The 21,969-nt window shown below is 34.0% G+C and overlaps 1 protein-coding gene across 1 annotated transcript in view; it reads left to right on the forward strand.

Annotated features, from left to right (window-relative positions):
* Positions 1-21,969, forward strand: part of TBC1D5 (TBC1 domain family member 5) — a 536,447-nt gene that overhangs the window by 264,383 nt on the left and 250,095 nt on the right. Inside the window, exon 5 of the mRNA XM_077750881.1 lies at positions 4,754-4,817. Coding sequence (XP_077607007.1) covers positions 4,754-4,817 — 64 coding nt within the window. The remainder of the gene's footprint in view (positions 1-4,753; positions 4,818-21,969) is intronic.

Raw genomic sequence — 21,969 nt, forward strand, 5'->3', positions numbered from 1 at the left:
GCCCACGTCTTCAGAGCGCACACCAGGAACGGACAATTCAGAAGAGAGTGTATGTGTGTGATTATGTGAAGGGAGGACCTTTGGAGATTGCCATTGTAAATATCATGTAGAGATATAAAAAGCCCAAATACTAATTATTTCTTTGTAGTGTGTAAAAGGAGTGTTTTAAAAAATAAAACCCCAACTCTTTGAGGATTTTTCTCAGCTCTTTACTTAGTAATACAGGTTACACTCCAATTATGGAAGATATTTTTTATACTTAACTGCAATAGGGATTCATTCCCAGTCAAAGCAATGGATTTCAAAGCAAAACAACTTCACATGGAACCAAGAAATATGGATTGTTTTTAATAAAGTGTAGACTGGCCATAAAACTGTCCATTTACTTGAAAATATTTAGTTATAAGTTATAGCACTTATACTCTTTCATGTTTAGAAATCCTTTCTGTCATTCAAATAATGTTTTTAATCTTGCTAATAAACATATTTGGAGATGAAAAAAATTTTTAAATATTATGTACAGAACTTAATATGGCTATGAAATCATTAGAATGTAGATAATAATGATAGAGAAGATGGAAAATTATTTAATAAGCATTGTTTTTATTTACTTGAGCATTGGGTCTTAGACCTAATGGGTAGTCTTTTGATTTTTAACGTAAATAAATTAGCCTAGAGAAACTGGTGTTGATCTGATTCCTGAAACAAGGTAATGCCCTTAGTGGCTACTGTCTTCATAGATATTGAGTCCTTTTACTTTGTTTTACTATATGTACACACATGAATATACCTAATTCATGGATTTTTTGAAAGATTTACTTTGAATGGGATTTTAAATTAAAAAAGAAAACATTTCAGTAGTAATATTCATTTAAAAAAAAACCCAAAAGTTTCGGGTCTTTACAATACTTATGGCATACTATCCTCTCCCAACTAAATGTGGCTACCCATCGCTTTGGTTTTGAACTTAGTTTAAAGCATATCTTTTTTTGCTTCTTACTATTAAATATTCATCACACATCCTTGGTGACATTCCTCTAACAATTTTGAGATAAACCTTATTTTTTAAATTATGTAATACTTTTTGGAATTCGTACCCAGTATGATGTGATCTTCTAAATCTTGAGTTTTAGATGTAAACTGAGGGCCCAATTGAGTAATAAGCATGTTTATTTATAGCATTATTCTGGTTGTTTTTAACCTAACCTAGTTTAAAATCTCTGGTTCTACCTTCATGAAGCAGATGTTTGTGCATAAAAAGTACTCTAGAAATCTATTGTAAACCTTCGTTTAGCGTGATTTCAGCAGTGCGCAGATAGATGCTATAAACGGCCTTAGCTAAACCTGACTGCAGTAAAGTTAAAACGGAGTCTGGAATTGGGTTTATCTTGTTTTGAGATTTAAGTCACCATTATACATATTATTTGCTTAATAAGTTAGACACATGTATGTTAGAAATTACTAATGGAAAATATAGGCTCTATTATCCTCATTTAAAATAATATAACCACAACCATATTTTTTTCAAATCAGTTAATTTAATTGTGATTGCTAGGAATTCATTTTACAAAGCATTTACCAATGAGAAATTGGTGTATAAATTTAAAATTGTAATGGTCACAAATAATTGTAGAACTATTCCTGTAAATATACGTTGCACAATGTAAATATACCTAGCAACATATATGTATGTTACAAATTGTATATAATTTATGCATTTGTTAAAATTTCCTCAATAAATGTATCTAGATTTTTTTGGTTAATTTACACTAAATATTGAAATACATTGAAAATAGCAATTTTTAAAAAAAAATTTTACTCTTCTGTTAAGTTTCTTTTCAAGCAAGTGAAAGGTAGTCTGGTATCTTAAAACACAGTTAAGTATTTGTGCTGGCTGATCATTTAAAGGTCTTTGTGTAATATTGCTGTAATAATGCACTTATGCATGTGTGTATGTGTGAGAAGGAGGGAGGGAGGGAGAGAGAAGAAAGTGAAGAGGAAGAGAGAGACCCGAAAACAACCTACACATCCTTGTTACAGTTATGGCTACCTGACAACTTAGAACAAGAATCAGAACAGCAACTAAAAACATCATATTAAACTCTCTTGCACCCTCTATTGTTTTTTGGGGGGAACACTGCACAGACCTTTCCATGATTGTATCGGCATTAGACTTAGTCAAATCCCTGTTAAAATTAATACTTAGTTTAATATACTTCAAATTAGATTAATAGTAAGGTAGCATTTATTTGTAATTCTTAGCTGATGTTTCCTTGTGTTACAGATATGTTTTTATTGTATAACACCTTAAAGAGGAACCTCTCTGTTTGTCTTTGAATTCTAGTTACCAACCAGTTTGAAGCCCCTTCAAATGTTTCACACAAAATCTCTGCAGGATGTATAGTACACTGTACATACAGTTTTCCGGAATTACAAATTCTGCCTGTTCTTTTGTAAATCTTTCAATTGTCAGACAGTTTCCTTCCAAAATAAGAATCTGGAATCGTCCATACTAAAATTATGAATTTATAACTGTAAGGAACAGATGTTTTCATAAACATTTGCTATAATTAATTTCAACTAGAGGATTGAAGGAACAAAGCAGTTTTTCCCGCTTCAAAACTTTATTGCCTTTCCCCCATATAGCAAACTCTGAAATCTTTTCTCTATATTCTCTAATATTGTTTGGAAAAACAATTGTACTCCTTGTTTGGTATGTTTTCGAGAAAGAAAAACTGCTTTTTTTCCCCCCTTATTCCCATCCTTTGAAGGTCACATTTAATGTGATATACTTGTTAAAACAGGTATAAAATGAAGAAAACCTTTGTAATACATTATGATGGCAAAACCTAGCTTAAAAACGGAAAGTCTCTTAATTATTTGAAGGATTTTATATTTGATCTGGTAAATATCAGCAGAAAGGAAGAAATATTCTGTTGGTGAGATCTTATGTGTATAATCATAATCTTTAGTTTTAAAGAAAAAGAAGGCTTTTATTTTAAATGTATGATGTAGTACTTATTTTATACTGATTATAGAATGTTTCACAGGAAATGTCTGCAAGCTGTTAAATAACATGTGTTATAGGAAATTTTCATTTAGCAAGAAACAGACTAATTTTCTTTAAATCCTTTTAGTTTATTTGTTATAATACTATTAACTTTTTTAAGAAAATGAAGTATCTTGTGTGAGTAATCCTACAGTGTCTGTGTTTTCAAAGAATTAATAAAATATACCCAGCTAAATTGATCTTAAACATTTAAGTGTTTTGGGGTAATTTTCTTCTATAATATTTGGCAGTAGTTTTGAATGCTGTAATCCATTTTAGGATTTTTGTTTAATGGGGAAAAAAACCCTGAAAGTACATTTTGAAAAATCAGAGTTAAAAGTTAGTAAGTGGACCCCGTCCAGTTCTTGTCCTGCTAAACACTCTGGCACAGCTGTAAAGATTTTGAAAAGAAACAACATTCTTGACTAATCTGTCAACTATAAAATGTACAAAGAAAAATAGGTAGCTGTCATTAAAATTACATTTCAGCTTTCAATAACCATTTAATGAGTAACATAATTATATAAGTATGGTACCTTAAGTACTGTACTCAATAATTAAAAATAATCTCATCTTTAAAGTGAAAGCTCTGTAATTACTATTTGACTTAACCAGGACCACTGTGATGATCTCCAGTGGCACCTTAGATTGTTCAAAGTGGATTAAAAGTATATAAATTAAAATGGATAAATCATTAAATTATTAAGCTTTAAATATCATAAAAATGATTATAACCTGATGTTTGAAATTTATATTACAAGAATTAGGAGTATAAAATGTAATCACAATGTAGTCTTTTTAATGTGTTTCTAAGAATAAATGGTCTATTTAATAGTAGCATACTATGGTTTCATAAAAACTATACTTTGAAGTATATATTTTAAAATATAAACTGCTAAAATTAAATTTCTTTTAATAAGCATATATATTTTATATTGTGGCATTGGCAAGCATTTTCAAGTTCTTTAGCACATTTATTTTTATTCTGTAATCTTTAAACTGATAGGTATGAATTTGTTCTATATCTGATACAATGCATATAACGGTTTAAGTGGAAAAAATTTTTTTCTAAATGTTTGGTATTACTACATGATGCAGAAATAGCTTTCAGGGTTGTTTTTTCATTTTTAAAATTGCTGAACTTTTGCCCACAATTGAAATATAAAGTTTCAGAAGAATATTAAGGTGTATTAAAAGCTCCCAAGCCTACTTTCTGTTTTACTTCTCTGCTTACCAAATTCCTAGAGCATGGAGAATTGGGGACTGAAAACATTCCAGGTCCCCTCTCTGTTGCTCTCTTTTGACTGTACCAGTGGCCAGGACAGGTGACTTGGTCACTAACAAAAGAGTTTCCTTTTTTATAATCATTAGTGTATGATTAAATGGTTTATAAATTTCAGTTTTGTTTGTGTTTCATAAAAGGAAAAGGTCTCTGTACTGTACTTCATTTGTTCCTGTTAACAATTACTTTGGTAGTATTCCTATCCAATTTAGGAGTTGGTAGTATTAGTTCATATTTTAGCATCAAAATGAAATTTTTGACTAAAAACCTCTGATAACAAAAGATATCTAAGGGTTAGGGTTAAAGGGTTATATACTTTTGGACCCAGTATTACTACATAGAGCTGTCACACAGAGGCTTTTCAATTAAAATATTCAGTTTCATAATTATCATTATTTCAGTATTTTTAATTTTTTTTCCAGCAGATTCAAATAGAAATGGAAGAAGTTCTACTTTAGATTCAGATGGGACTTTTAATTCTTACAGGTAGGTGATGAATACATAGATACATATTATTATAAGATAATATACAAACTACCTAATGTTACAGGATTCTAAGAGTAGTAAGGAATTGTTACCTGTGTTTTAAAATTACATCAAATGTAACGGATATTGTGATATGTGATTGTTCTGCAGCCTTATTAAGTAATGAAAAATGTAACCTTTTAAATTCTTGAGTAAATGGCTTTATTGTAGATACCAGTTGTTAGCATACAGTAGGACAATTGGTATGAATGCACATGTAGTAGTAAGCTTCATTAGAATCAGTTTTTGTTTATCCAGTATATCTGTTACAGTACTAAAGGCTTCCATTTATTTAAGTTTCCTTTTAAAACAGGATATATTCCTTACGAGCATCTAAGAGTATGAAATGTACTCCATGGTCACATTAAGTGCTGTTTTTTAATATCCCATTTGGCTCTTCAGCAAACAGGGCAGTTAGATCTCAATTAGTGATTTTTTAAAAAAGGATACACTAGTTAAAACATGTATCTTATCTAGTATTTCGGTAATGTTTTCCTTATAACTTGATATGCTTGAGTAAATGTTTATGGATTTTGTAACTTCGTAACAGGGAAGGCTAGGAAGAAGAAAGATTGTGTTATTTCCAGTACTATTTGAAAATTCACATACTTTAACCAATGTGATATAAGAACTCTAGGTTGTTTTGTTTTAAGAAAAAAGGTACATATTCAATAATAATACATTTTGGCACTGTAGATAGCAATGCAGGTTCTTGAGGAAATACTTTGAGTACATTGTCCTTATGATTAATTAGTTCTGACACTTCTGCAGTGACACTATAAAACATACTAGAACCATTGTACACTTGGAAACTCATTTGAATGTTAAGCTGTAACTCCGTTTATGTAATAAATATGGAGTTTATGATTGGAACTTTTATATTTTTATTTGAATACATATTGTATATCACTAACTGGAACTGTGTCATTTACTTTTTTTCAAATCCCAGACAAGCTTTTAAATATCTAGAATAGGGCCTTGTATACAGGAAGCAGTAAGTAAGAATGTGGTAAATGGGAAAGTTTTTTTACAATTTGTTTATGAATTCCAGAAATGAGATGGTAATTGAAACACTTGACATCTTTATTTTATATCAGTTGGGGTCTGTATAAATAATCAGTCGTTCAAGTGTCACAGATCCTACAAAAGGCTTATGTTCCCATGGTGTTCTAGAAGGGTATTATCACAGCAGTAAAGCTCATATGTTGTCATTATATTTTCACTGTACTCATCCTACCTTATAAATGTTGAAATTCTTTAAATCCTTCTTTTAGTGCTGAAGTAAATATAATAGGTAGTCAAACATTCATGATTTGATATGTAAGTGAGGAATGTCAATATGATTATACATGTGGAATCTATGTTAGTATCATTGTTAGGTATAAATACAATAAAAAAGCTAAGACAAAAGGAAAATAGAGATCTGTTTCAAAAGAAAGAAAACCCGTATGTGTATAAATTTTGTTGGTGAATTCAATTTTACAATTACATTTGTAGTTTAGCTAATTACAGTAAATAATGGACATAATATAAAGTTAAGAGAAATGTGTTAATGTGAAGGCACGGTATTATCTTGTAGCTTATTTTATTCTTGAATAGTTTGAAGATTAAAGTATTTTAGTATTATTGAATGATAATTGTACTTTGAAAATGAACTCCTAATGCAACTTTGCACAATAAATACTAATGTTGTTAACTAATATAATTTTAATCAATGCCTGTCAGTGTTGTAATGTTAGGATATTAATTTATTGTTGTAATTAAAAAGGCAAGATAAAAAGCTCAGGTAGTACAATATATAAAAACGAGCTTTTAATAGTTGGCAGGCCAGTGCTGTTATTAAATAGTATTATAGTATTTAAGGTGTGAAATGAATATTTTTCTACTCAGCAGGCAATAGCTCTTACAATATAATGAGCTTACTTGTGAATTTGACACTTGGGTTAAATGCAGAATTCATAGAAGCAGAGCTCTGGGGTATATTTTCATATTAAGGTTAACTGATAAAGCCTAGGAATTGTTGCACAATCATACTAAAATGGCAACAGAATTGTCAGTAAAATTCACTTTTGAAAATGAGGATTATTTTTCTGTTGCTATCATTGCTGTTTTAAACTTAAAAGAAATAAATAAGTTATTAGAAAAATGTGAATATTTCAACCCTCAAAGATCCTTTAGCCTAACAATTCTACCTTTCTATGATTTAAACTGTCTCAGAAATCCTGACCTTTCTTCACAGTCAGACAGTTCTGGCTTTCAGCCTAGTACCTTCACGTTCAAGCTATAGATAAGTGTGTCCGGATAATGATTAGCTTCAGTTTATCGTCTTATAAGACAGACATTACAGTGTCTAACCTGCTCCCTCCTCACAAATGTGTAAGGGAAAGCCTTTTGGAAATCCAAATGCAAAACCATGGCATTAGTAATTCTTTGGATATTATTCTTTCATATATATTGGCAACTTTGTTCCCTTAGTTTCACTTAACCTTCCAACACATGTACCTTTTATAGCATATGCCAAGGTTTTATTGACTTTTGAATTCAGTCTTGAATGGTCACCTAAGTCTGTACTCTTTCCACTCTTCGTCTTATCATGGTCTTAGATTGTCACTTTCAAGAGGGCATAGTCACTGATTTTTGTTGTTTTGTTTTTCGTTTGTTAATAATATTTAAATATAGTGAGATGGTTTAAATCCTGGCTCCAAGTACTTTGGAAACTTGGGACAAGTTTTAGCCTCAGTTTCCTCATCATTAAAGTGGGGTTAATAAAACACTTATTGTGAGTTAATGGGGTAGTGTCACATGGTAAGTGCTGCGTAAATATTAGCTGCTTTTATCTTCCAGTCAGTGCCATTATCATCATTGTCATCATCATTAACCTTCTGGTATTTAGAATTTTTTACAGTGCTCTGATATAGAGACACTAAAAGGAAGATAAAAAATATGTGTCTTATAGGGAAATAACTTGTCTGTTAGCTAAAAAAAGGAGCTGAGAACAAGCTTAACCTGAGGCTTGAAACTCTCAACCTCAGATACAGTATTCTGGGTTGCCTTTGTATAGCAAAGTTGTGCACATAGTAGTGATAAAAGGAAGGTGTTTTATTATTTGTATAAGTTCAGAGGTGTACTTTTGGAATTGTGACAAATTTTGAAGTTTATAATCAATCAGATCCTAACATGATAGGATCTAATGTTCATAGATTTGTTGTTCATAGGCCAGGAGGTTTTACTTGGATTTGTGTCTTTTGTGGTTTTGCTTCATTGATTCAAATGGAGTACAGCTAAATTTAACTCCTAAGGTACCAGTATGATTATTATATGGTGCCTAGGTAATAAAGTAGATTTTTAGTTTTTGTCAAAATTCAGTTATATATGCCCCAGCAATTTTGCAGATGATGTGTTAAAATGGAACATTTATAAGACTTGAGAAGATATTATTGGTTTATGCAATAGAACCTATGCTTTTTAAAGTCCAGTGTTTTCTGTCAGATTATATGAACTTTCTGTATTTCGTATTTAACTCTTAAACCTGAGAGACCCGTGCTGGGTATGAAAGAAGAGTAGTAGTTTGCCAATTAGCAGTTTGTAGTAGATGATTAACTTCGTGACTGTAACACAGGGCCACATGGTAGAAGGAATATTCTCTCCCCACCACCCTCCTCTTCCCAAGGGCAGCTGACCTTCTCCTCTCCAAAGAGGCGAGCCCCTTGCCAGCACATATGACTACAGACTATTACATTAATCTGTTTAGCTGTAGTACCAGCTGCTTGCATGTTTTTAATTATCTTATTAGATGGTATAACAGTGACCTATGAAATAAACTGAAGGTGAACATTTTTAAGCTTTCCTTTTTTTACCCTAGGTTTTTAAATATCATTATTGATCAAATTATAACTTTCCACAAAAGTTCATAGAAGTCTATATGGTTTTTGAGTCAGTGTATTGCTTTTGTCACATATAATGTTTTAATTCCCCAAATAGAAAACAACTACATTTTTGCCTCGTTTTTGATTTAGGATTTAAAGATTGAGGATTGCCTCACTTAAGATTTAGGTTGTGTTTACATAGTGACAAATCCATGTGAAAATACATTGGTTAAATAGTCAATTTAGTTAGAGAAGACTCAGACCAGTTATTGGCATTCTCTGGGAAACTCAGAATATTGCTTAATTTTCAGACATCGTCTTGGCATTGTATAAATGTCATAGAATAGAATATAGGTCCTTGTAGATTATTTTCAAATACACTTATATATGTAACTGTGATTTTCTAGATTCTGATATGTGGTAGTAAATCATAGTCTATGCTAATTATTTTTAAAATTTAATTTCACATGGTACCATTTCTGGGTGTTTTTTCCCAGGGTGTTTCATTAAGAAAAATGCATTATCTTGTGAATTTTGACAATTGGATAATTTTCAAATAATACTTTGTAATTGAAGTGTTGACTACAGGAGACACAGTTGAAAATAGTAATAACCAATGGTTGTTCTAACTCATAGCCAATAAACAAAGATTGTAATAGTTGGAAACCCTGGTGTTGAATTAACGAAACAAAGATAGTTGGATGCAGAAAGGATTGCAAAATCCTTAGGCCTGTCTTTTGAATTAGCAAATCCTACAAGTGGCATAGTGGGATGACTTGAGACTTGAAAAATTTATAAAGACTTTAAATATTTGTAAAGTACCCATTATGCTTTTGTAAATCAAGAAATACCCATTCTTTTTAGCTTCTTATTTTTCTCCTCTAAAGAAATACTGTATTTCATATTTGAAAAGATCCTTTGTTGCAGAAATAAAGGTAACTTTTTTTCCTCATAGATTTTATTATCTTGCCTTAAAAAGGAAAGAAGATAAAAAGCCACTTGGCTCTAAATTGGTGGTATTTATAACTTCTTAATATTAAAGTTGCCTCCCTTTCTCAATATGATGTGTTCTATAGCCCACAAAGTTGAAGGCTGTTTAAGTTGATAAAACGTTTTAAAAATAGTATATTTGGTTCAGCTTCTTGAATCTAAAGTTAATTCTTTTCTTGAATAATAAAAGTACATTAATTTGAACATTGTTTAGTCATTGAGTAAACTTTAAAATTTAGGCTTACAGTTTTACTACAAAAATATTTTTTACTTTATACGTGTAATCAGTAATTTGAGAGAATGTGGGAAATATTCTTTCACTTACATTTATTTTTAGTATAATACCCTTTTTCCCCATTTGTGTGTAAGTGTGCCCTGTGTGTCTTAAGTCAGCCATGAAGTAGTGATTCAAAATAGTAGTAGAGGTAATAGAACGAAAGCATACTTTAAAATTAAAATTTAGAAATCTGGGTTTTCTGGTTATACTCTTAGAGTGATAGAAGTTTGTTAATCTGTTATATTTAAGAATATTAAGTCAGAGAATTAATTTAATTGCCGAATGTTATGCTATTAGTCTGTTAAAGCCGCTGTAACAGATACCACAGACTAGGTGGCTTATGAGAAACAGAAATTTATTTCTCACAGTTTTGGAGGCTGGGAAGTCCACGATTAAGATGCTGGCAGATTGGGTGTCCAGTCAGGGCCCACTCCTGGTTTTCTGTCTTTTCACGGTGTTCTCACATACCAGAGAGTTCTCTGAGCCACTAGTTCTACTCATGAGGGCCCATCCCCAAACATCCACCACACTGGGCATTGAGGTTCAACATCTAAATTTGGCGGAGGGAGACATTCAGTACACAGCATATAGTAAAGGTAATAGAGACTAACTTGAATTTCCATTCCACTGTTCCACCACCCAGTCATTTTAAGTAGTCCCTAAGTCCTTGCCACTTTATTTTTCCAGCGTATCATAGCTTAGTATGTAGATAAGGAAGGTTTTTCCTGATTCTTAGAACATTGCCTTTCTCACTATGTGTTGCCTATATTTTGTTGAGAATCTATGTACCTATATAATACAAAACCTACATATTTTTAAGAATAAATACATGATTTAGGATACAGTTTGGAAAAAGCACACAGAAATAAGAATAACTAAAGTTTCTATCTTAGCTCTATCACTTACTGACCTTCGGCAAGATAGTTAACCTCTCTGATTCCTGGTGTAAGACTGGACTGTTAACAGCCCTGATACCGTAGAGTTGGAGGGAGTGTACCTACACATGTGTAGGACACCTGGCTCACTGTAAATAACACATGGTAAATAACAAGTACTGACTTTTTTGCACTTTTCCTTTCTCTTTTTTCTAAAACTTTCTGTAATTTTTTAAAAAGTTTATTTATTTAACTTGAGAGAGAGAGAGTGGGGGAGAGAGAGAGAGAAAGAGTGAATCCCAAGCAGGCTCCACACTGCCAGCACAGAGCCTGATGCAGGGCTTGAACCCACCAACTGAGTTCATGACCTTAGCCAAGTCCAAAAGTTGGACACTTACCTGACTGAGCCATCCAGGTGCCCCTAAAATTTCCTGTAAATTTTAATCAGCTTTTTCACCTATAATAGCTGTCCTTTGTCTCAGAAAAGTAGTTTAAAAAATTCTGTGCTGTTCTTTTTAAACTGTTTTTTTAAATGTTTTATTTTTTTGAGAGACATAGAGAGACAGTGTGAGCAGAGGAGGGTCAGAGAGAGAGAGGGAGACACAGAATCTGATGACAGGCTCCAGGCTCTGAGCTAGCTGTCAGCACAGAGCCTGACGCGGGGCTTGAACCAGTGATCCACAAGATCATGACCTGAGCCGAAGTCGGATGCTTAACTGACTGAGCCACCCAGTCACCCCGTGCGCAGTTCTAAAGTGACGATAAATGAGTCTTTAAGGATTAGATTTACAGCTATCTGTAAAAGATCAAATCTATAAATATTTACAGCAATCTGTAGATTATATAGGAAAGTTGTATATAAAATCCATGCTCATTTAACCTTACAATCTCAATATCACATTTTCTTATTTCTCATTTTTGTATTTGTTGAAATAGCACCACAACCTCTATAGTTAAATGATAATTTCAGACAGCACAGAACGTAACCTTTGCATTTTCCAGAAACCAAAATCAAAATAATACCTTTTATTATATCTCCATAATGGAGCCATAACTGAGAGAAGGAAAAAATCATACTTGAATAATGAATATATCTTCTTGAATTAACTTACTTTTTATGATAATGGAACTGGTCAGTATCTATGCTTTTCTGTAATATACAGTGGTTTGAACTAATTATTGATCACTTAAGGCTCTGAAAATGTTACCTTCCATTTAAATAATTAACTGGTTTCTTTGCGTTTACAGTCTTAAATTAACATAACCCAAACTGACTTGAGCATACATGTTAGTTTGAGTTCCTTTGCTTCAGAAGTCCCTTCAAGCCCTCTTTATTATCTGTAGCCAGACTCTAGGGGAAATTTTTTTTTCATATTTGTTTATTTACATAGCTGCAAGCTCCAATCATCCAAGGCTGTGTAAATGTTTATCTTTGAAAAGACAGGCATACATTTCAAATATGAGGATAAGCTGCTCAGAGTCAGTCAGCACTGAGAGCCCCTTCCCCAGGACACACTTATGGTTTCCTCTGTTTTTTCCAGTTGAAATGCACTCCTGGCAGCCCATGGGTCACTATTTATAATATATATTAGCATGCTTCACTATTTTCTTAAAAAAAAACTTTGTTTTTAAATTTTAGATAGAGTATAAGTAGGAGAGAGGAACAGAGAGGGGGAGAGAGAATCCCAAATAGGCTCCATGCTCAGTGTGGAGCCCAACTCAGGCTTGACTTGATCCCACGACCCTGGGATCATGACCTGAGTTGAAATGAAGAGTTTCACTCCACCAACCAAGATACCCAGGTACCCCTAGCGTGCTTCATTTTTTGAGTGTGGTAATGAAATAGACAAAACCAATTAAATATTTGGTCAGTAATGTTGAAGTGTGTTACTTGATCTATAATTTGAGAAAATAATACAAAGAAGTATGGTTTAAAAATGAAAATTTATAAATCTTTTTAAACATCTCAAAAATAGCTTGTTTATTTACTTCTGGGTTGACTATAGTTATATAGTTAGCTCTGTATAAGACTTAACTACTGATTTTCAATTTGACAAACAATTTGTAAGTCTCAAAGATACATAGTTCAAAGGTGGAATTTTCACAGAATATTTTAATAGAGATTAATATTCAATATTTGTGGATTTTCTGTATCAAATTACCCTTCCTTCTGGGGAAAAGTGGCAGGGGTTAGTAATCTTTTTTTTTTTTTTTTAATTTTTCCTTTTTTTTCATTTTTTTCCTAATCTAGAGCTCCCAGAAGTGTTTTTCTGACATTTTCTATATCTTTTTTGTTACTGTCAAGAGACCTAATATGTCTTCAGTCATTCTACAGATCTTTATTGTATACATTACAGGCAAGCCAAGTGCACTAAATCTCCAAGACTAAAAAGGAACAAAACACTGCCCTCTTATCATGGAGGAGTGGAGACAGACATGCCGGCAACTGATGTAGATCATGGCCAATGTTATCATGGGTGTGCATTTTCCTCAGATGGAGTAGTTAAAATGGAGGGGTTGAGGAAGTCATGGTTAAGGGGAAAGTATGACTGCTAGACATTCTAGAGGGACAAGTTCCCTGTGAAGTGAATATGAATAAAGACAGTCTTCATTTTCTACTCTCTAACGATGCATTTTTTTTTTTTTTGGCACTATTAGAATGGTTAGATTGATGAGCCTTATATTTGTTAGTGACAAAATTATGCCCTTAGTTATAAAAGACAGCTAAAGTGGCCCTTAAAGTATATATCTGTTTCATTGTGTTGATATTTTTACTTTGCATGAACTAATGTTTCGATAGTATTAAAGTTTTAGATTTTGTTATATCATAGGTGTTTGATACATTTAAATCCATGATCAAAAATTTTAACTGGGTGGTGAAAGTGTGAATCTTTAAATCACAAAACTATATGAAATAGTTGATAATGATACAATTGAGAATGAATATTACGTGCTTAGAAATATGGGAAAAATCAATAAAGCAGCTATGGAATAAAAAATAGCCTGCTAATGAGAGAATATTTGAAATTTAAAAGAAGTCCTAGTATCATCTGAACATATGGACATAGTTTTCATTTCATGATTATAGATGCAATGTTCTGAGATAGATATAGTAGTTTAGCTGGTTGACATATTTCAAGGATTTTCAAAAATTGCATTTCAAGCTATTTGTTCAGATTAGAAAAGTAATTCAGATGACAAGCCCAAGTCTCTCTACCCATTTGAAGCAAAACAGGATAGTTGAACACTATCTTTTGACTCTCATTCCAATTTTTAACGTGCTTCTAGATCTTAAAGTCGGCTTGAGCAACAGAGCTCTATTGTCATTGAACCAGGCACAGACTTCGTGTTATGTGGATTTTGTTCAGTGCTCAGTAATGAGTTTATAATCTCATAAGTAACTACTGTTACTTGCTTGCCCCTTCCCACCTGATCACTGGGTCAAACCCAGACCCCATTTCTCTCTTTTATATTCTGATTATTTAGGTTGAACAGGGACTACTTTTTTTTTTCCCCCTATTTAAGAGATCTAGAAGAGGGTGCAAGGAGTGGGATACATAAATAAAGCCCGAGTAGTCTGATTGATATTTTTAACACTGCTCCCATACGTGTTTCTCCCACTGTTACCTGGACTATTGGTGGAACCTAGAGAATGAACCCCCTTTTCCTGCCTCTATATGTCTAGGCACCATACCTAATCATAATATTTTTTAAACAGCTCTATAGAAAATGAGCATTTTTGTGCTAATTTTCATTTTATATTAGCATTCCATGTGACAGCTTTATAGAAATATCTCTTTAGTTCATATAAAGATATCTGTGGTCATATAATTAAATTTTTGTGGCATTCATTTGGGAATATCTGAATTATTGAGTATATGGATAACAGAATAAAAAAAATAACAAAAGGCCGCTTATGAAGTCAGGATTAGATTTGAATTCTCTTGAAGTAGGTGAACTTTCAGATAACATAAAATTTCATCAGTGCAGAATACTTCTGCCTAAGAGAGAAATTTTATGAAACATATTTTAATTTGGACAAGGAGGTCATGAGAAAATGGTTCATCTTCCACTGTGATGCAGAACAACTGTTTTAAAAAAAATCAGTAATAAAAATACTACTCCCACTGGTGTTCTAGCCTACATAGGAAACACATTGCAGACTCAAATTAGGTCTCCACACCCTGATTCCTTCATTTGAATGTCTTCTCCCAACCCTTTCTCCCTCACCCCCTATATTCAGTATTCAGAAAAGGGATTTTTTTCTTCTTTTCTTTGAGATAGAGTAGGCAGTTAAGGAAAGGGGTGGGCTGGGGGTGGGGGGAGATACCCTTAGTCTCCCCTAAGACCCTTGCCTGGAATATAGCTTCATTATAATGCATTTACATTGTAATTTAGACCCCTCCCTGCAGGTGGGGAAGGTTGCCCTAACCATTCCAACAAGGACCATATAGGCCCCAAAACTCCCCCTCCCCATTTATAGGTGGAATCCCTTAGATGATTGCAGGCAGCCTCAGACACCTTAGCAAGGACCCTTCATCTAGCAAACATTAAAAGAAAAGAGGGAAGACAACCCGACTCCTGATGCAGTTGGCACTTCTGGGCCTGCCTTCTCTCCCATCTGGAGAAGGTCATTTGATTTACACTGCTACTAATGGCTTGCTCACTTAAGAATTTGACTGTGAATGGGGCACCTGGGTGGCTTAGTCAGGCCTCAGACTCTTGATGTCTGGTCAGGATCTCATACTCAGAGTTCCAGGCTCTCCACTGACAGCCTTGAGCCTGCTTGGGACTTTCTCCCACTCTCTTTGCCCCTTGCTCCCTCTCCCCCCTCAAAATAAATAAGTAAAACTTAATTAAAAAAACAAAAAAAGAATTTGTGAAGTCTTCCTTGACCATACTCAAGGACCGAGGCTGGGGAATGGGATTGGCTGCTGCTATTTGGATATACAGTGACCTATCAGTAATTTACAGGTCAAATTTCTAATAGAGTCAGCCAGCTGGAATATAACCAGAAACCTAGAAATAGGGGGAAATTATTAGAATGCCAAGATGTTTGTTTCCTAAAAATTTTTAGGCATAAGAGAGCCCTTTCAGTCCTTATTCTACTTCCACAGCCTTATTTCGCATTTTTCTCAAATTAAAAAAGATTATGATAGTTTATGATGTTGAAATAGGCTAGAATGGGGGCGCCTGGGGGGCTCAGTCGGTTAAGCCTCTGACTTCGGCTCAGGTCATGATCTCGTGGTTCGTGGGTTTGAGCCCCGTGTCGGACTCTGTGCTGACAGCTCAGAGCCTGGAGCCTGTCTTCAGATTCTGTCTCCCTCTCACTCTGCCCCTCCTCCCTCATGCTGTCTGTCTCAAAAATAAATAAACAAAAAAAAATTAAAAAAAAAATAATAGACTAGAATGTATGAAGCTTAAAGTCTAGTTTGTCTTTATTTATTTATTTGTGTATTTTTATTTGTCTTTATTTTAAAAATGACAGATTGAGCAAGTGACAGAAGGATGTAGATTTAGGATGTCTAGAAACTAATGTACAACATTACACGAATTGGTAGCCAATAGTCATGAGAAAAATGCCACTCACCACAGAATGGAAAACTCCAAAAGCAAAGCAGTGTGGAGTTATTTAACTAGGGGCAAATAACCATACATTTTCTAGATGTATAGCACATTTGAACAAAAATTTCTCTAAGATTTAAAAATATTTTGATACTGTCAACATTTGTATGTTGCAAAAAAAAATCACATGTGAGGCATACATTAGTCTTTCATTTTGTTGGGTAAATTAGGGGTTCGAGTATGGGATTTTTTTATAGTAGTGAGTTTTTCCCTTTAACTTATAAATATGTGAGATTTTTAGTGGCCCTATCCTTGGGTAGGGATATTTCCTTAACTTTTCAGCGACCCGTGTGAAATTATGTTCCTAAGTACATTAATCCAAACAAATAATAAAGTACTTAAAGTCTGTATTGACTTAAACTAAAGTTTATCACATGACCCATTTATCTTCCATTTAAAATTTTCGTATCTTGGATCTTTGAGACAGTCTAATATTGTCATATTAGGCTTATGATTCAAATCTTGGGTCTGATTCTTTGCAGCATTGATCATTTTTGTTACCTGTCATCACTAAAGATTTGTTCCCTAACTTTAATGTGTGTGTATGAGAAGAAGGAGGTAGGAAGAAGCAAGGGGAAGTGTGTGGTATTAGAGACAGAGTCATAAGGAAAGGCAGTCAGAGACAAAAAAGAAAAAGATGCCTATTAACATCTATATCTGATCTTATTAGTAGCACGCCATTCATTAAGAATTCTATACTATGTTACATCTCTTATGGAATTAGCTTGAGTTTTTAGCTACTTATACTGTTCAACTTTTGTTTTCAATTTTTTAAGTAGTTTTATTTCTGAGAGAGCGTGAGCAGGGTAGGGGCAGAGAGAGAGGGAGACACAAAATATGAAGCAGGCTCCAGGCTGTAAACTGTCAGCGCAGAGCCTGACCCTGAGGCTCGAACTCATGGACCGCAAGATCATGACCTGAGCCAAAGTCAGACGTTTAACTGACTGAGTCACCCAGGCACCCCTGTACTATTTAACTTTTAATGTGTATCTGTCTTCTTTCCCTAGTAACACTGTAGGTGATATGTATCATGTGTATATTGTTACAGTTCTTACTGGAAAGTCAAATGTATGTATGAATGGTTTATTATCCTTAAAACACTTTGAATTTTGGTGATTCTGTATAGGAACAACTAGTGACGTGAGGCTATTTAAATTTAAATTAATTAAGATAAGATAAAATATGTAGTTCTTGAGTTGCACTAGCCTTATTTCAACTGCGTAGTAGCTGCATGTGATTAATGATTACCATATTGGACAGTTAGCTGTAGAACATTTCTGTTCTTTCAGAAAGTTCTGTTGGATAATGCTGATCTACAGATTATTAAATGAATGTGGATTCAGTTATAATCCATTTAAGTCTCTTTAAAAGAAAGTATTTATTTGAAGCATACATGTATTTCTATATGTGTAATATCCTATAAGTCAACCCAGTCTTGAAAACATGGTTTATGAGATAGGATTGACTTTTAATTAGGACATCAGATTTTGCTAAATAAATGCCTGTTTCTGAGTTACTGCAAAATAATTTGTGTAAGCATTTCTTTCATAGTACTGTTTACATTATAGACTGTGTGGCTAATTCTTCATCATATAGAAAGTTCGAGAACAAGTTCATGCTAGTATCCAAATAGCAAGGTAAACATGGCACAGTGAGGATGTAAGGCAGGTGAGAGAAGTCTGTAGTAAGGTGTCTCAAAGAATTCATTATACAAGAACCATCAGTTAACTATGGAATATAAAATATATTCATTTCAGACAACTTCATAGAGATAGTTTGGTACAGTATCCATTTCTCACCTCATTTCTAAATGCTGTTCCTTTGATTAGTAGTCTAATGACCTTTATTATATACTTAATTTTTTATAACCTTGTGATAACAGCTTCTTGATTCCTTTTGTAAAGGCGTATTTGTTGACTTTACCTACATAATATGGCCTTGAATTTAGAAGCTCTTAAACATTATACTTTAAAGAAAATGATCTATGTTTTTTACAAAAAGAATATTCTATCTGACAGTCCAAAACTAGCTAACTTGGTTCTTTGTGTCCTTGTGGATATTGAGGTGGCAGTTCAGGATTTCTCAATTCAGAGTAAATTCCAAACCCAAATCAGAACATCATCATAAGTTAATTTTAACAAACCTCCACACAGTGAACTATTTGTTGCCTTTGTTTCAATGGAGCCTCATCATATGAGAACGTATTTCACCTAGACATAGAAAGAAATCCATTTTAAGCCTGTGAGTAATTGTGCATTCTGTTTTTATATTTATTTATATATGTATAAGTGATATGCCCTGATGGTTCATTATGGAGGGAAAAAAAGCTTTAAATAAAAGTAAGTTTTTAAAAATTCCTGATACAGGAAGCAAAAAAGCCAGTACAGTTTCTAATTGCCTTTTAGAGTCTCTGAGTTCCCTCATTACCTGTGATTTAAGCTAAAAATGAGGTAATTATAGATAACATCAGTGTTTATCTGGTTGATCTTGGCACCTGCAGTCCTAATGTTGTAGCTTACCCATATCTGGTGCCACACTTTACAGTCTGATGCTGACATACCTAATTTACACTTCTCATATTTCCATTGATTTTTTAGTTAGATGTTCCTCGTTCTATTTGAATAGTATTTTTAAAATCATACTTAAGATGGCATAAAACTATATACTCTTCTACTTGGAGTATTGTATTTATGTACAGTCATTTCACTAGTAAAGATCACGAATATATTTCCAAACAGATTTAAAGTTTATTGTGTTCTTTTACTTCTATATCTGATAAAGCAGTTATGGGAACTCCTTGGCCAGTGTTTCAGATTTGCCATGCGCTTTAGGGTCATAAAACTGCGTTTTCTTACCTTGTGCTCTCTCACCTTCAAATATTCTACACATCAAACTCTGGTCTCATTCTGCTTAAAGATCACCTTTATTTTGCCGTGGCCTTTCGTGCTGCTATTATTCTAGTCAGATCTCAAAAAACGAAATGGTTGAGGACTAGCTGACCTCGTAAACTACAGGACCGTGTCTGCGGAGCTCCTTCACAACACCACCTCCTTACCATCCCTCCCTCTGGGGTCTCCCTTCTCTGTGACCTGTTGAAGTTCCCCCCTGGTGATAATCCCTTCTGTGTCCCCTCAGCAATGTCTTTATCAGTGAAAACCAGAGCGTCTCCTCTTTACCGAGTATTGGAGACCTCGGTACATGACTGTATGTAGGCTCTGAACTGTTTCCAGTCACTGTAGTTGAGTTTCTTGAGTTAGTCCCATACAGACGTTGCTCCCCGCCCAAGTAATGCATGAAAATGAGGTAGGAATCATCATAAAAATAAACAGTATAAAATTGTTTTGTCTAGTATGTCATGTGGGACTATTCAGAATTTTTCTAGTCCAGAATTGTCACATAGTCAAGTAATTTATTCATTATTTAGGTTACAGAAGTACTTAAACAATTAAATTTGGAAGGTACTATCTAGTTTTGCACCAATTTTATGTGGATATTTTGGGAAAATACTACATTAAAATATAAAATTAGAAATAGAGATCGCCTCATGATCAGCAGCTGTATTTATCCACTGCATATTGTAGTTGATTTCCATGTCAGAAAACAAAAACAAAAACACATTGCCAAGAGCCTTAACTACCTAAATAGGTATCCTTGGAGGGGAGACCTCCTTCAACTGCTGCTCCAAAAGTTGATTTCATTTACTTAGAAATGACTTTAACACGCAAGGCCGACATTTTAAGTCAGTCACAGTGTTTTTCTCTGAGGAGCACCTGGTGTCTTCAGAACCCTTCTGAACACAGCGTTTCCAAGGCAGCCACTGCCAATCCGTTAGCCTTGGCTGGAGAAAGGAAACCACTCTCTCTGCCTTTCCCTCCTTAGATGCTGGTGGTTTTTAGGGACCCAGTGCCCGCAAGGCAGAGTGGTGGCCACTAGATGGCACGAGTGCTTTGTCAAGAGAGTCCTTAAGGCCCAGGTGTCTCTCTAATCTGTTCCCTTTGAGGTAGTTATACACCTAAATATCCCAGGTAGTTTTTAACCACTCACAGCAGCTGTTGACTTATTTTCTCAGTCCAGCTGGTGAAAACTTATCCCTGTACCCTTGGACTTGATGTTCAAAGACTAGAAGTCTAAGGAAGAAAATCTGAGCTTATATTCTTGTCATGCCTTGTTGCTAGAGACCATTTTTATCTTTTGATATCTGCAGTATCAAGTTTCCCGTTTAATGTTGCTTCCGTCTTATTCCAGGAAGATGCTTTTCCGAATTCTCTCTTTTTTTCTCGTATTCAAGTTTTCTGAGCCTTGGTTTCCTCATTGATAAAGAGGAGTTAAAGATATACACTCCAGGAGATTTGTTGTAAAGGTTGAAAGTGATTTACTTAAAATACTATATATTTTGGGACACCTGGGTGGCTCAGTCAGTTAAGCTTCTGACTTCGGCTCAGGTCATGATCTCAAGTTAGTGAGTTCGAGCACCGCATTGTGCTCTGTGCTGACAGCTCAGAGGATAGAGCCTGCTTCAGATTCTGTGTCCCCCTCTCTTTCTGTCCCTCCCTTGCTCATTCTCTGTCTCTGTTTCTCTCTCTCAAAAATAAAAGAATACTATATATTTTAACATATCAGGATTTTTTTTAGCATTTTAATAGTATCATTGCCCAATTTTGGATGTTACAGGCACACTGTATACTTTTTTTTTTAATATAGGACAGAGTTTAGGAACTCCCTTTCCTTTATTTTTGTTAATTAATCTGAAAAATTCCATCATTGACTCCTCAATAACTTATTTTTGCATTTCTTGATCTGAGTTCAGGAGTACAACATTTATATTTGTGATTGTAAAAAGCTTTTGTTTTGGTTCAGCCCCCCTTGAAAAGCTAAACTGTTCAACGTCTTATCCTCTATGGACTGTTTAAGCTCTGACAGCGCTGCTCTTGGGGTAGCATTTGAGTGCCCTTAAGTGCTACTCTTATTTTCTACACTGTTTTAATTTTTAGGTGTCAAACTATTTCTTTTTTAAAAAAATTTTTTAATGTTTATTTTTGAGAGAGAGAGACAGAGCATGAGTGGGAGAGGGTGACACAGAATCTGAAGCAGGCTTCAAGCTCCAAGATGTCCGCACAGAACCTGACACAGGGCTTGAACCCACGAACTGTAGATCATGACCTGAGCCAAAGTTGGACACTTACCTGACCGAACCACCCAGGCACCCCTGTAAAACTATTTCTGCTTTTTCTGTACTATCAGAGTGCTTCACCTTAACCACATTATTACTGGTTTACCTATCCATCTACCTCCTTAACTTAATGCTTTTCCTGATGTCTCTGAGTGCTAAGCACATAGTAGGCACTAAACGTTTAATGTGTTTACTCTGTATCACTGCTTATTAATAAAACACTATTCCATAGAGGAGAAAACAATAAGTTATCTTGTGGCCTTTATATGTTCCTTGGTTATTAGGGCTAGTCATCAGTTTGAGATGTTAA

This window comes from Crocuta crocuta, unplaced genomic scaffold, assembly GCF_008692635.1.
Source record: "Crocuta crocuta isolate KB4526 unplaced genomic scaffold, BGI_CrCroc_1.0 scaffold279, whole genome shotgun sequence".
NCBI lineage: Eukaryota > Metazoa > Chordata > Mammalia > Carnivora > Hyaenidae > Crocuta > Crocuta crocuta.